Genomic DNA, 16,570 nt, shown 5'->3' with positions numbered 1-16,570 from the left:
TGCGTGCGTGCGTGCGTGCGTGCGTGCGTGCGTGTGCGTGTACACAGTGCTAAACACTTTTTCTCTCTATTTTGGGCATGTCATTACTGACAAGCCTTTACAAAAGGTTAAAAAGTATTAGAAAAGAGTGCAAATTGGATATTTAAAATCTCAAGTGTCATGAGGTGACGACAGAGTGACGTGCGTGCGTGCGTGCGTGCGTGCGTGCGTGCCGGACCACAAATTCCCCAGGACCTTTTTGTGTTGTTCCTTTTAGCCCAAATGTATAACTTCAATGTACCGTTGTACCGTGCCGTTTGCATGTCTGAGTGTTCACTCAATCAATCAAAACCCACAACCCATACAGTAGTGGCGTTTCCATACAGCCACGTATGCGCATTAAGCCTTTTGCGCTTAAATCTTTTCATGGAAACACTTCAAAATTCGAATAAACTTTCATTATCCGCAAAAACTTTTATCCGCTTGGAGGAGGTGGATTTTGAGGCTTTATCGAACAAAATAAATGCGCATTAGAGAATGGAAACGGGTCAGACATTAAATGCGAATAAATTATGACGTTCTGGGTCCATATCGTCCTCCAACTTTACAATTTCCCTTGCCGCTTGTATAGCGTTTATAGCCCACAAAACAAACCGGTTGTTTGTTACACACGGAGTGACACGGACCGTGTGTAAAATCCTCCCGTTTTCACCTCCCGGAGTCAAGCCATCCGTGGCTAACCCTTCCTCATCACACAGTGTTGCGTGCCAAACGTGGCCGATCTACAAGCTCACAGCAGCTTGTTGCGCTCATCATCGACAGTTTGTGATGTTCAAGCACTGAAAGCATATACTGTACATCAACCACCAATACTAAACCAAAAACAAGACAGTAACCGACGGAAGCACATAACCTGAGTGAATGAAAACAAAACGAATCACCCTTCAGGGCCGGCGCGTTCACCTTGTCCCCAGTCCCACCTTGAGCATCATCATCATCATCAGCACCACGACTCTGCCTCCTTGGGTAATCCTGTGGATTTTAATTAGTATTGACCTTGGTGCAGGTAGCCTTTGATGATGGCTGAGCCCCTCTGAGAGAGAATGGGCGTCTCCTACGGGGACCACTCTCTCTCTCTCTGTGTGTGTGTGTGTGTGTGTGTGTGTGTGTGTGTGTGTGTGTGTGTGTGTGTGTGTGTGTGTGTGTGTGTGTGTGTGTGTGTGTGTGTGTGTGTGTGTGTGTGTGTGTGTGTGTGTGTCTGGGCTAGGCTCCAGTTAAAAGACTGACCTCTACTGCTGCATCATGTCTGCAGCTACACCATGGTTACACTCACTGATGGAAGATGTACTCAATTTTTTTTACTCAAGTAAACTTATCAATATACGCTATTGTAGAAATAGTCTGTATTCAAAATGTACTTGGGTAAAAGTACAACAGTTTGGCATCGAGATGTACTGTAACTAAAGCACCGAATGTAGAAGTACCTTACTCATTATGCAGATAAGGTCCCATTTCACAAGTAGAAAAAGTATTTAAAAACAGCAGATCTAGATCGTCTATTTTCAAATATCCATTTTGTCAAACATAATGTCAGTGATCAATACCCAATACATATCGTCGTTGTGGGGTGGAAACCTTGTATCTCCAAGTTTCAAATGTGCATGTTCTTTCGCAAAGTAAAGCCCTGCTTCATCATACAAGGGCGTCGCACAAAAGTAGTGAAAACAGCAGATCTACAAGTACACAACGCCTCGCGGTGCGAGGCGTTGTGTGCTTGTAGATCGGCATGTTTTCACTAGTTTAGATTTAGATTTAAAAATGATACATTTTGGACATATAAGGTTTTTACCCGACAACGACAATATATATGGGTGATGAAACAAAAGGTGGTAACGTAACAAATAATGCAATCAGCCAAAGTGAAGATGGCTAAATGAGGCTTCTTATTGAATCCAGTAGCCATTACCTGCAAATGCCACAGTAGGCCACTTTAACCAAAAGTGGAATGTGCAATAAAGCAGTTAAAATTGATTAGCAATCATCCTTCATTAAGATTTAGATTTGCGACACAATAAAACATGGTCTGGGAAAACAATGTTCCTCAGTTGGAATGGGTGGAACACTGGCTAAAACATTGTGATTATGTTTTAACTAAAAATAACAGATCTACAAGATCACAAAGCATCACAATACAATGCATGGTGTGCTTTTAGATCGGTCATTCTGCATGACCACGCTGAACAACAAAGTCTAAAATAGGACTTAAGTGACCAGACTAATTGATTTAGTCAAGTATTTTAAAAATCTATTTAAATTTTCTTCATTCTTTTTTCACATGCTTCTTGATTATTCTATCAATCGAAAAGGTATAATTGAATCGCTTAAAAAATGATATAGTATATAGTATAGTTGCAGCCCTTCCCTACATGTGATAAAGTAAAAGTGAACGTACATACAGTACACCCAGACAGTAGGGTGAGAGGTTTTATTGTAGGAATGGAGGAGAGGGAATAGCCTAGTTCGATATGTCCAAACATGAAAGGTTCGTTACATTTTTGGGGGGATTATGAAAACTATATATTTTGGAAACTTTAGAGTATAACAAATCAGAAAATCCATGATTCCATTTGCAAAATCCCTAGGGGATTTTTTTTGACAGCTACTGAAAGTTTGTCTCATTCACTTAATATACACTATAATAAAAAGGAAAAAGATACCCCCAAAAGATCTGCTTTAAGTAGCATGTGAGGGGTCAAACTAGGTTTTTGGAGCGGTGAAAGCGCTCCCAATAGACAGGTATGTCTGTGGCTGGCTATGTGGCTATGTGGCTGGCTATGTCCGTAGCCTGGCAATACCTTGATTGGCCATACATGTTAAAGGAGGGGCGCTGTTGTGCAGACACACACACACACACACACACACACACACACACACACACACACACAGTATAGCTGCTCAGATTCACCGCTCCACTTCGAACCGAGGTTTGATTTTTTTTTAATGATTCAGAATCCAATGCAAGCATTTGTTTTGCACAAAAAACATTCGTTGGGCCAAACACGGCCCGACAAGACCTTCAGCAGCTGTCAAAATTTCCCCCACTGATTTTGCAAACCCTATACTCTAAAGTCTCCAAAAATATATAGTTTTCATAATCTCCCGAAAATGTTAACGAAATTACACGAGCAACTTGACTAGAAGTCAGGAGCCGGACAATCAACTAGACCAGAGGAAATCAGACAGACAGAACCGATTGCACACATCAATGAGGTGTACAGTAAATAAATATGCAGGTTCCAGTCTTTGTGATTACATCTGAATGCCTCGCATCATTTACCAGCTCCACTTTGACCAAATCATCTTCCCCAGATCAACTGGTACGATGTCCAAACGTTGTGTGTGTCTCACACACTCGCGCGCATGCATGGCACACACACACACACCTTGGGCTCTTGACGCAACAATCAGAAATCGCATGCTTGGGGCCACAGGCTATGAGCCGGTTAGGTCACGTGGGTTTACCTCAGCAAGAGAACCCAACAACAAGGGCACTGTGTGTTTCTTCACATCAATGAATGACATGAGGTGGTTTTGCTCATGTAAAAATTATTATAAACATAATATCGTCGTTGTCGGGTGGAAACCTTGTATGTCCAAAACCGTTTGTTTTGTATTTATCATTTTTTAAATGATTTAAACTAGTGAAAACAGCCGATCTACAAGCACACAACGCCTCGCCGGTGCGAGGCGTTGTGTGCTTGTAGATCGGCTGTTTTTGCTCTGAGACTTCTTGAAAGAAGGAGTTCAGTGTTTGATACAGAAAGAGTTGGGGATCAATCAGAAAGAAAGTGAAATCCTACAGTCGCACAGTCCCCTCTCAATATACAGCAAAGTTGTTTAGTCAAAGACTGCGGGGAGAGTCGAGAGAGGATGCGGTAATAGTGGTTGAGAGAACAAAAAAAAAGGTTATTTCAGGAGGAGAAAATGCCATCGTCTTTAAAGTGAAAAAAAGAAAAGAAGAAGAAATAGATTCTAAGATGGCAAGCGAGTAAATAGTGCCCTATGTTAAGGTGCACACGGTTCAGGAAACAACCACGTTTCATGCCAGTTTACCTGATGAGAACCAAAAAGCTTGCAAAAGGTCTGGGATCCTGTGCCTAAACTATTCAGGGAGTTTCTCTCCCTGAGAAAGGGATGTTCTACAAGTAGAGTAAAGACCCTCCACGGATGGGGGATTGGGCCACCGCACGGCCCTGTCATCACCGTGCTTCCCTTTGTGATCCAGCTCAAAGCGAGTCTGATAAAATGTGCGTTGCACGACGGCTAGACAGCAGGGATTTAAGCTTCGCTTACGCCCCCGCAGATTAAACACACCATAAAGAGCAGCAGCAGCAAAAAAAAGAAGAAAAAAAAAATCAACGGAATAAAAACATGAGGTGTGGCAACAAAAGAGGATCTCTCTCACGATGAAAGGAAGAGAAAGGGCAAGACAAGGCGTCGTTCAAACAAAGATCGTTGCTCTTGCTTCGACGCAGGCAGGCTTTTCTTTAATTCAGCATTGGCACTCCTGCTACTTGATGTTGAATTGCTTCAGAGCCTCGCATCATTACCACACTAACAACTTATATTGTAAGACCTAGACTAGAGGCTGATAATACAAATGTCTTCTAAACAGTAAAACAATAAATACAAAGATAAACTTGTTGCTATATCAGTGGTTCTCAAACTCTTTCATGTCAAGGACGCACATCTCAAAATAGTTTGTTCCGGGACCCCCAGAAGCAAAGATTTGCGTTAAAAATGTTCGCTTGAAACATATACTCATTGTTCAAAGATTCGCAAAAATGTTCACGATTGTTCAAACATAGCAGATCTACAAGCTCGCAGCGCGGCACAAAGTGACACGCTGTGAGCTTGCATATACAGGTATCTGCTATTTTCTGAATAGCTAAAGTATAAAATAATGTTTAAAGTGGTTAAAATCTAAAATGACACCGATGCTTTCCTGAGTTCTCTCCGTACTTGGCACTTCCCTCTACACCAAATGTTTTCACACACACAAAAAAAGAGGATCTAAAAGCTCACAACGTGTCGCATTGCTGGGGTAGATGGGGACGTTAGGGTTCAAGTAAGCTAACATGAATGCGATGTGCTTTACTGTAACATGAGGAGAGAGAGTGATGGCGTGCCTGCAGTTTGGTTGTATTATTAGCACTCTCGCCCATTAACTTATTCCCCCGCGGGGGATTGCAAGCAGCAACTATTTATTGGTCTCAGACAATTTAATAACAATTCTCTTGAATAATTGATTGTCGATGGAATGGCATGAGTTGACACCGTCCAGAATTGTCTCCGTGTACTCCACCCATCCATCCAGCGCATATCGTCACTGTCGGGCAGAAACCTCGTATCTCCAAGTATCAAATTTGTGCGTTTTTTCGCAAAGTACAGCCCTGCTTCATCATACAAGGCCGTCGCACAGGTAGTGAAAACAGCAGATCTATGAGCACACAACGCCCTCGCGGTGCGAGGCGTTGTGTCCTTGTAGATCAGCTGTTTTCACTAGTTTGAATCGTTTTTGAAATGATAAATGCAAAACGAAGAGTTTTGGACATACACGGTTTCCACCCGATAACCATATGCAGAAAGACTGTTAGTCCACTTCTGAAATGCCTGCCAGTCTCAGTCAAGCACATAATGAGTTGAATTAGATTAAATAACCAATTAGGCCAGTAATATAAAAGTAAACACGCCTCAGGGGAATTCCATTTTCACGACTTTTTCAAAAATAGCAGATCTGCAAGCTCACAGCGCGGCACTCGGTGCCGCGCTGTGAGCTTGTATATCTGCTATTTTTCACTGGTTAAAGCATTCAATAATTCTAGGCCTAAATGGGTTAATAGCTAAGGGTTTACCAGGGGGATTGACAATATGTGTCACTAAAGCTAATCGACTTGAAGGTTTAAAATGGGCAATTTATTTATGCCGCTATGCCATTCGACGGGCTACATCACATGACGCGTGGGTCCTAATTGGCGTGGCATTCACTTTTTCCTAGGATGTTGACACCGGTGGGTGCGCAGGTCTCCTGTGTTCTTGAGGCACAATGCCAGCATTTCTATAATTAAGGCTTGGCAATAAAAAATAAGAACACACTACACACAAATAGGCCACTGTGTGTGGTGGTCACGGGGCGGCCACAGACAATGCTGTCAATGCAGAAGAATGGAACTTCGGCTAGAGTAAAATAATCATTATTTGAACTGGGCACTCCCCCCAAAATGACACTTTTGAACTGGGGACCCCCCGAAAATAATCATACCATCCGGATATCCGTTTGTCCGCCCAGACCAATGATAGTAAATCCAGAAAAAATGAAATAACTCTACTCCCAGATTGTGTTTTCATCAAAGTTTTTTTTTTCAACGGAAAAAATGAATGAAAGACCCTGGCAGAGGCGGATGAATGAATTAATGGATACCTGGCGATGAATGTGTTGCTCATAAGAGCGTTGCTCAAAGGCGACACTAAAATGTTTCCACCTCATTCATGTGCAACTCAGTCTCGCTATTACAACAAATCTAAAAATGTGTTGGAGAAAGCCAAAACACAAAACAAAAGGACCGACATTCAAATTTCCCTGAAGTTGAACAATGTGGGTTAAAAATCATTGGTCTAAAATAAAGCTGTCAAATGTCTTAGTTCCAAGTTCTTGTTTGAATCATAAGGCTTTTGCCTTGAGTTTAGTTTTCTAATGGAACTATGGTATAGAGGGAAAGTGTCCCAAGGTCATCACAACAACAGTGAAATCCTTTAAGAGGCAAAATATAAAACAGTCTGGAAGTTTTGGGATCAATGCGATAAAGCGTCGACAAATCCCATTGTCTAATTATCATCTGGCTTAACAAAGCTTACGCCACTGAAGAGGACTTCCTTTCTATTATCCTCTGCAAGTGGGAAACAAGGTTGGAGAAAAGATCTATTGACAGAGAAACAAGCTGATGACATCTTAATTGTAATCAGCAGCATGTTGATTGAAATTGCAAGCCGCAAAACTATGCCTGGGCCTTGCCGAGGGGATTTGAATTGGTAGTCGACAGAACAAAAATACAGAAAAGCCAACCGGAGCGCGCTAGGGAACGAACCACTGGGAAGAAATAGCAGTTAGCAGACGAGTGATTGCTACAGTAGAATAAATAGCGTGTTTAACAAACTTCCTTTCCCCTGTCTGCAATAGAATATGCTTTCATGTGCTGTGACTGTGGGCTTCAGATAAATCTGCTTAACTAAAAACATACTTTGTGGCAAACCAGTCACACTATGTTGTAATCAAAATCCATTATCCTGGGGCGGAACATTTGCCCAAAAAAATAGCAGATCTAGAAGCTCACAAAGACTTTTGATTCGAGAGTGAAAAAAGACTGTATCAAGCACGTAAATTATAAGTACCTTTTACCATTTAAACCCAAATGGTACCGGATATGCAGCTCGGCAAATAAAATGTGAATTGATCCCAGTGAATGATGGAGGACGAAATAACGATAAATTGAATCTCCACGATACAATTATCGTGAGTGTTTTTTTTATCACGATAAACAATAATATCGCCTATCGTCCCATCACTAATGCATGGTAAATGGTAAATGGTGCATTTATATAGCGCTTTTATCCAAAGCGCTTTACAGAGATTGTGCATTACATTCACCCATTCACGCACACATTCATACACCGGTGGCGGAGAAAACCATGCAAGGCACCAACCAGCTCACCGCGAGCAATGTGGGGTTCAGAGTCTTGCCCAAGGACCCTTCGACATTAACTCAGGGGGAGCCCGGATTCGAACTGGGAACCCTTCGGGAACCCTTCGTGCTCTAATAACGGTTTCTCTACCCCTGAGCTATGCCGCCCCATGCATGACCTTCAAACACAAGAACTCCAAAAACAAAAATGCTCAAATCATCATAACAAGCCATACATAGCAAGCATTTTCTTTTTCCATGGGCCATGTACTTCAGGTACAGTAGCATTATGCTTACAGTTACTCAGTGGTGTGACGGTTAGACAGACGTACCTCTACTAGCACTCTCCACGTGTTCCAATTCTTCAGGGAACCTCAGGATCTCTGGGAACTTCTCCTCACACAAGTCGGCCAGGAAGTGCAGAAGTGTTGTGTTGTGATCGATGGATTTAGTGTCTCGAAGCTGCAAAAGGAAATGAAGGCATAAAGGCGTCAATCCCAATGTTGTTCAAGAGTGGAGTCAATTTAAAAACATGACTTCGGAGATGTGTTTTTCATTATCCCAATCAATTCAGCCCACTGTACCAGAGCATGCCAATTTGTTTCTTGCTTTGCCAGAATGCTGGGGTGTCGCACCAAATTCTGGGCTCTGGATACAAGGATTCGCTCACATTTTGTGCTTCAACTATTTAAAAATAGCAAATATACAAGGTCGCAGCGCGGCACTCGGCTTGTAGATCTGCTAACATTTGTGCAAGTCTTTAAATATTTCCAAAACCTCTAAGGTTTTTTTGAAAAACCTATGTTTCTATGTCAGTGGTGCTCAAACCTTTCATTAAGGACCCCCAAAAAGATATGTATTTGGCCACGGATCCCCATCTCAAAATATTTATTTCCAGGGACCCCCCCAGAAGCAAAATTTGAGGCTCAAATGTTCTCTTAAAAAATACATGTAATTAAAAAAAATAGCAGATCTACAAGCTTGCAGCGCGGCACTCAGTTGCCAGTATGCAGTTGTCGTCTTCGGTTGACATTTTTTTGCTAGATACATCTCATGACCACAGGAATTCTTGTAAACCATTAGTAGCTAAAAAGGTGAATGCATAATATATCACCGCTGTTGGGCAGAAACCTTGTATGTCTAGAAGCATTATGTTTCAGGAAATGGAAAAAAAAGAACGAGTGTTCCAATGGATGTAATGTAGTTATTATTTACAGTTAAATTCACCCATAGATGCCCTAATGGTCCACGTCACACTGATAAGAACCGGTATGCACATTTTATGTTTGGTTGCGCTTGGGTGCTGCGCTCTGAAAATATTTTCAGCATGCAACCAAGTGTAAAATCTGGCATTATGACAAAATATTTTTTGTCGACAAAATCAACTGTACATTTAGTTGACTAAAATATTATGATATTTAGTCGACTAAAACTAACAGATGACTGAAATATGACTAAAACCAAATCATTTATATTCAAAAGACTACAGGTGTATGAGTAAAACTACTTCTAAAATCGCTGTCAAATTTAACACTGGTTCAGTGTCATGCTCAAGGACACTTTGACACGAACCAAGGGACGAGGCCTGTGATAGAAACTGGATCCTTCTGATTCCGAAGAAAGCCGTTCTACCTTCTGAGCCACTATTATTACCACTCCTGCCAACACGGGTGCAGCAAGGAGGGAGAGGCGGTGGGGGCAGCCAATGCCAGCGATGGCTTCGATGTCCCCGAGCTAAGCTTAGCAGGACACGGCAAATCCACCGTTTAGTGCAGCAACAGCAGATGTGATCTCAAACCCTGCTCTCGTTTGAGCAGGCATGCCAAAAACTTTCCATACTCCTGGCAGTCTTCCTGCAACACATGTATTGTGATTGAGATGTTATTGCTACACTGAGGTTACAGTGTTTTTGACTGGCTGTGTTCAGGGGCGTCACAAGGGGTAGGAAAGTGGGACTGAGTTACTGGGGCCCAAGGTGGAGGGGCCCTAATAACTTTATTATGAAAAATAGCAGATATACAAGCTCACTTGTAGATCTGCTATTTTTGAAAAGTTGTGAAAATGTGTGAAAATCTTTGAATGTATGTATTTTTAAGCGAACATTTCCAACTCAAATTTTGCTTCTGGGGGTCCCTGGAACTAAATATTTTGAGATCGGGGTCCGTGGCCAAATACATATCATCTTGGGGGTCCTTGACATAGGTTTCTTGCACACATTTTCACGATTTTTCAAAAATAGCAGATCTACAAGCTTGCAGCGCGGCACTCGGTGCCGCGCTGTGAGCTTGTATATCTGCTATTTTTTCAATAGTTAACATTCATGGGGGGCCCGCAGTGGATCCTTGTACCCAGGGCCCAGAATTTGGTGTGACGCCCCTGGCTGTGTTTGTGTGTGTGTGTGTGTGTGTGTGTGTGTGTGTGTGTGTGTGTGTGTGTGTGTGTGTGTGTGTGTGTGTGTGTGTGTGTGTGTGTGTGTGTGTGTGTGTGTGCGAAGCTGGCAGTTTACCCAGGAAAATGCTAAACTGCTTTGGAACACATCAATCTCTTTCCAAAACGATATCTATCACATCCCAGCACTATCCAGAGAAAACCTTTTGAATTTTTACGTCTTTGTATAGTATATAAATCACTGTCGTTCAAACGGTAGAATGGTACTTATAGTGTCGGTATTTCATTTAGTCGAATTTGAATCTTTCATACCTGACCCCTTCGTTTTGTTACAACTAAAGTGCTAGTGCTTTTGAAGCACTATAAGTGTACAGTACTTCAACACGGATACTGTCTGTCGCGCACTTGGTCTGGACAAGGTTTTTATCGTAATAATGTGTTTGTGGCCTGGGCGCAGTGATAAAGTCTCTGCCCACAACCTGCGCGGTTGTGGGTTCGAATCCACCTTGGTGCAGGGACGTGCAGAGAATGTTAGAGAGGCAGGGGCTGAATTTTCTAAAAGGGCCTTTTGGTGGAAATATCGAAAATAGCAGACCTTCAAGCTCACAACGCATCGCAGATACCACACTAAACTAAGCATAATCAAGTGAATACTGAGCGTTTGGACAAGGCATTTCTCTTGAATTTGTGTTTATTTCACCACAGTAAAAACTGTATTCAGGGTCTGGAGAGGGCACTTTTTACAGAGGGATAAAAGGGCAGGGGCTCAAGCCCCCTTTGATGTCTACAGTATGTGTCCACGTGCCTGCCTTGATGCGTCCAGTGCTGGGCAGGAGGAGCAGTCCTCCCGGTGGGGGCTCCTCACTAGCAGGTGAGTCAGTACGATACAACAACAGCGACAACACAAGCATGTGTATGGGGAGGAATTAATTAATGTGCATAAAGACTAAACTGGGGAGAAAAAGGGGATACACATAATTGGCTACTCTAAATTTAGGAAAAACATAATCTCTCCTTACATTACTGTGGGGTGTAGGGGGTTGAATCTGTGTGGGTGTTGACGAGTAGGGGGAGACACTAAACATGCTCCCAGTAGGGAAAAAAGTAGGGAAAACTCCATATTCTAACTTTTTAGGTTCTTGCGTAAATGAATACCCTACTTGACCATGCAACAGAGTGACACAAAAGCATAAAAAGTAGCAGAACTGCAATGTGAAGCAACACGTTTTCAGCTTATAGATCTGCTACTTTTGAATTTGAAGAGAGAGAGAGTGAGAGAGAGAGAGAGAGAGAGAGGTTTCATAAATAGAAGGAAGTTGGCCACGGCATCACAAAACACTACGTTAACCCAATGAGCGCAACGATTAAATAACCGTTGTGAATCTCGAGTTAAGCCTCATATTATTGTCACATCATTGGCGGTTTGGCTTGGCTTGCCGGAAACATATCACAGTCTGAATCAGTTATTTTCGGTGAGAGAGCGGGCGACACGGTGGCTGGGCATCGTTTCCTGCTCATCATCAACTCATTGGTCTTTCTTTTGTTTTCCAAGTCTATTGATTGGGAGTCTGTCTTGCTGATGCATAACGCCCCCCCTCCTCCACCCCCAGTGGTGTGATCCTGTTGTAATGATCAAGGATTACTGACAATGATATGCACGGTGAGGAGAATCGTATATCATCCGGCTATGCAGACAATGGCAACAATATTAATCTGAGCACATTTGTGGGCAGATAATTGCCTATTCTTAATGGATCCCAGTGATCAATATTAGCCTTTTAGCCCTCGAGGTACCTTTGCTTCTTCTTTTTTCTTTCTTTTATTTTTATGTTTCTCCCAAAGTGGAGGAAGTCTTCCCGGGATTAGACGGTGATTATTCTCAGGTGCAGATGATTTGCGGGAGACCTCCATTGGAAAACCACTGAAATTGATTAGTCCATTAACAACGCACACAGCTCAGCAATTGCTCTATGCATGTATTTATATATTAATCAAAGATAGCAATTGCTCTCCGAGGAATAAAAGGGTTCGGTGTACTTAACCATTCAGACACGGTACACAAGCACCACAGGTGTTATCGTCGTGTGAATTATTATTGGGATAATATTGCCATCTATGACACCATGCAATCACATCAGTCACTTACTATGTACTGTATCACTGGGAGACTGTTTAGCAGGGACGTGCAGAGAATGTTAGAGAGGCAGGGGCTAAAATATCTAAAAGGGCCTTTTGGTGAAAATATTGAAAAGAGTAGACCTCCAAGCTCGGAGGTCGACTATTTTCGGTACTTGACACCACACTAAACTAAGCATAGTCAAGTGAATACTGGAGATGTGGTGTAAAAGCATGGATTTCTACAAAGAGAGGGCAATTCTTTCAACATAAGATACTATGCATTCAAGTTCAGGAGAGTTTGGACAAGGCAATTCTCTTGAATGCTGCCTTCAGGTGTGGCATGGAAAGAGTTCATTTGCATTTCTTTCACCAAAAAATACAAGAGAAAAGAAAGGGTTGTGTTTAAAAGAAAAGTTAAAGCTATATATTTCGATAGCAATCATTCATATCGTCGTTGTCGAGCGGAAACCTCGCATCTCCAAGTTTCAAATTTGTACGTTCTTTTGCAAAGTAAAGCCCTGCTTCATCAGACAAGGCGGTCGCACAGAAGTAGTAAAAACAGCAGATCTACAAGCATACAACGCCTCACGGTGCGAGGCGTTGTGTGCTTGAAGATCGGCTGTTTTCACTAGTTTAAATCCTTTTTAAAATGATAAATGCAAAACTAACGGTTTTGGACATACAAGGTTTTCACCCGACAACGACGATATAGTGTTTGTTCAGTAACAGAGGTCTCTCCATCTCTCCAGCTGTTTAGTAAACAGAAAATACATTATCTGGGCGGGATGCCACTTTGATCCAGTCAGGAGAGAGAACTCACTTCCAATTCCACTTGTTTATCCATTATGCTGTATGTGTTCTCTCTCCTGATTGGACTGGATTGGAACCCCGAACAGAAACTGAATTTTCTGTTGACTAAAGAGATGGAGAGATGGTTAGACCCCATCACCACCCCGGTTACTGAACAAACACTGTAGCAATGTTTACTTTCAGAATATAGAGCTATTTAACCCTTATTTGAGTCAAAGAAATATCACTTTCATCAACTTTAAAGCGTGATCATGGGTGATCTAGTGCAGGCCTCAAAAGCTACAGCACAGTAGTGTGGTTCAGTGCAAATGTATCTGTGGAACCAAGACAATCTAAATGTAATTCCTCAACTCCTACAATTCCAAGTGCTTGCCGTGCAGGTGTCAAATATGATATTTTTAGGAGGTCACGGTCTGAAAAGGTTGAGATGACTGGCTTAGGTCATGGTGTACTAAGGTCAGCATTATGCAGCCTGTAGGCATGCCACGATTTATTAAAAATGATTTTTTTTAGGGGGCTAATGAACTATGCGGTGTGTCTGATATGAAATGTGAGCTTACCATAATTACAGTAATCCTTAATCATATTCCATCATATTCAATAGCTTTTGAGAGAGAGTTCAGAGCACTGCATGCAGACTGCAGAGGAGAGGTCTGTGTGTCTGTCACCAGGTGTTGCTCGTTGTGTCATCAAGGAATACAATTAGCCTATGTTTCTGCTGTCAAATAAGTCTACATCTATTCTAAGATAGCATCAAAGCCAATGTTTTTTTTCACATGTCAACCCTAGTAGCTTGGTTCTAAATAATAAGAAAGCATGTTTACAGTTGTTGCACAGACATTAAGTACTTTACCTGAAAAGTATGCTACTTTTGCAATATAGTTAAATAAATGTAGTACATATGAATTTAATAGCTTGGGGGTGGTTTAATGAAATAATGATAATAAAAAAAATGTTTTTACCTGAACTAAAAAATAAAATAAAATACAAAATCAGCCTAGGTCTCATCCACAGCCTCAGCACACTGTTACACTGGCAACCGTTTGTTTCAACAAAGCGAATCTAAAGCTTTACTAAAATTAAGAATACATATCGTCGTTGTCGGGTGGAAACCTTGTATGTCCAAAACCGTTCACTTTGTATTTATCATTTAAAAAATGAACTAAACTAGTGAAAACAGCAGATCTACAAGCACGATGCGAGGCGTTGTGTGCTTGTAGATCAGCTGTTTTCACTACTTTTATGCGATGGCCTTGTATGATGAAGCAGTGCTTCACTTTGCAAATAAATGTACACATTTGAAACTTGGAGATACAAGGTTTCTGCCCGACAGTGACGATATGCAGTATTGTTTGTGAACAATACTTGTAAAACTGAAAGTAATAAAGAAATATGAAACGATGGAACAGAAATGCTGCATCTACAGTAGTTACACAGACCTGGGGGCTAAATCGCATAATGGAGACATGGCAAGCGCAAAACATGAATAAATACATGGTTTTCATCATCGTTTCTCTATCGCAAACGAGGTGTAAATGAATCACAGCTAAGGGGTAAATCACAACTGTGACAGGTACAATAGTATGTGTTATTGTGCTGTTTTTGGCCCCAGTTGTTGCATATGTTAAGTGCAATAATTAAATCACATTTCTCGGCTCGTCGTCAACCTCTCTAGGAAATTAATTCAGGGAGTCTTATTAGTTATTTATAGCTCAGGTCATTAAAATATATTCATAACCATGGACCACACACAAGTGTTCTGCCTTACAGTATACATCCTTGTGAGAGTTTGTTTGGCAGAGCAGAAACCGCTAGAAAAGCTTAGTACCTCGCTGATGCTGAATTATCAAATTGGCGGCTATTATTTCAAGCCCCTTTGTGTTGTAATCAAGATACTCTATGGATTAGGCAAGTCAACATGAATTAGAGTTGAGAGGGAATGCCGCTAACCAGTTAATTTCTCTAAGACACATGCACAAACAAATATTTCAGTGACGCCAGTATCTTAAAGGTGCAGTAGCAAACAATACACTAATGTGACTATCTTGACAATGGACTATATCTTGACACACACACAGTTCAATTCTGTATATCTGAATCATTATGGCAGAATTTGTATATTTTATTGTATTCGTATGTTCAATATTGTTTGTTTTGTCATTTTTTTAAATTATTATTAAAAAAGGGGGCTTTCAGTCGGCGGCCTAGATTTTAAATTTAGAGCCAGGCTTGGTGCGGCCTCGGATTATTTTATTCATTTTATTAAAAAAGCCGGACTAGTTCGGGATAGGCACACTGGAATACGTCGCGCCGCCGACAGTGAACATTCAGTGAACATTGGGTGGGGTCTAAACTTTATTTTAAACCATTTTCAATGGAATAAATCGTCGGACCATCTAAAATGGCTCGTTGGAAAGCGCTGGACGAGCCAGGACCACCCACGTTGGTCCAAGCAGCTCAGGGTGAGTAAAAAAAATTTTTTTTTGCCGAAGAAAAGCCGAACTTGTTCGGGATAGGCACTAAATGAGTTAAGTAAACAGAAATTTTCAGGTCAGGATACAAATGTTACCCAATCAGGAAGGAGAACTCATACAGGATTACAGGATAAACAAGTGAAATTAGAAGTGATTCCACAAAGAAATGAGCAGAAACAATTGGAACCGGACCACTATAGTTGATAAATGGGTACACTCGTCACGGTCCAGTGTCGGCGTTCGAAGCGTTTGTGGAAGTACATTCTGAGATAAAGCCGTTTCTTTGCAGCAGCAATGAATAGGAGCCTATGGAGATTATATGCGTCCTGATGTTGGCAGGTTGCCGAGTTGCATCATGGGATATGAAGTTTGTTCGCTCACCAGAGTCCGCAGCAGCACCTGTTTACCTGGTAACCATGGCAACCAGGTAAGACTATTTTTGAATAGCCAAAGTATATATATTAAGAAAAAAATTAAAATGTCCCTGGAACAAAATATTTTGAGATAGGGGTCCGCGGTCAAATAAATATAATTGGCATTAATGACTTTATCAGAAAACTATTACGATTTGGAAGACATTTTTAGGTATTTTTCTTAATGGGACAATCATTTCCTTGTGCGGCACTTCTGTCAAATTCAGGTACTAATTCCTACCTCCGTTTATACACTATTATATACATACATTTTTATCTGCAAGCTCACAACATATCATGATGAGTTAATGTGAACTTGTAGATGAGCTATTTTCAGTACTTGTACAGTATACGTGACACTGTCATAATGACACAGCATACCATAGGCCAGGGCATTAATTAATGCAATATAGACTGTATTATGGAGATACAAGGTTTCTGCTCTTACAGTGACAAGATGTATTACTCGTGTGGACCAGGTTCAGTTCTTCCTCCTCGATGATAATCACCTTGCTGTGCTAATCAGCTTGCAATTTTTGTCAGATAATCTTAATGACTCCCTAATCAACACAAACCGCAGGGTTTTGCCACTTAGACAGAGCCGGCCCACTGCACTCAATAACTGTCCACAGAGTGAACCCACCCTCCG

The 16,570-nt window shown here is 41.5% G+C and overlaps 1 protein-coding gene across 1 annotated transcript in view; it reads right to left on the bottom strand.

The window, feature by feature from the left end:
* The window catches only part of diaph2 (diaphanous-related formin 2), a 765,099-nt gene that overhangs the window by 259,072 nt on the left and 489,457 nt on the right, over positions 1 to 16,570 (bottom strand). The window contains exon 24 of the mRNA XM_080745541.1: positions 8,051 to 8,180. Within this exon, the coding sequence (XP_080601667.1) occupies positions 8,051 to 8,180 (130 nt within the window). The remainder of the gene's footprint in view (positions 1 to 8,050; positions 8,181 to 16,570) is intronic.

The sequence above is a fragment of the Nannobrachium achirus genome, assembly GCF_963921795.1.
Source record: "Nannobrachium achirus genome assembly, chromosome: 17".
NCBI lineage: Eukaryota > Metazoa > Chordata > Actinopteri > Myctophiformes > Myctophidae > Nannobrachium > Nannobrachium achirus.
The sequence above is the reverse complement of the archived record's forward strand: the minus strand, read 5'-3'. Positions and strand labels throughout refer to the sequence as shown.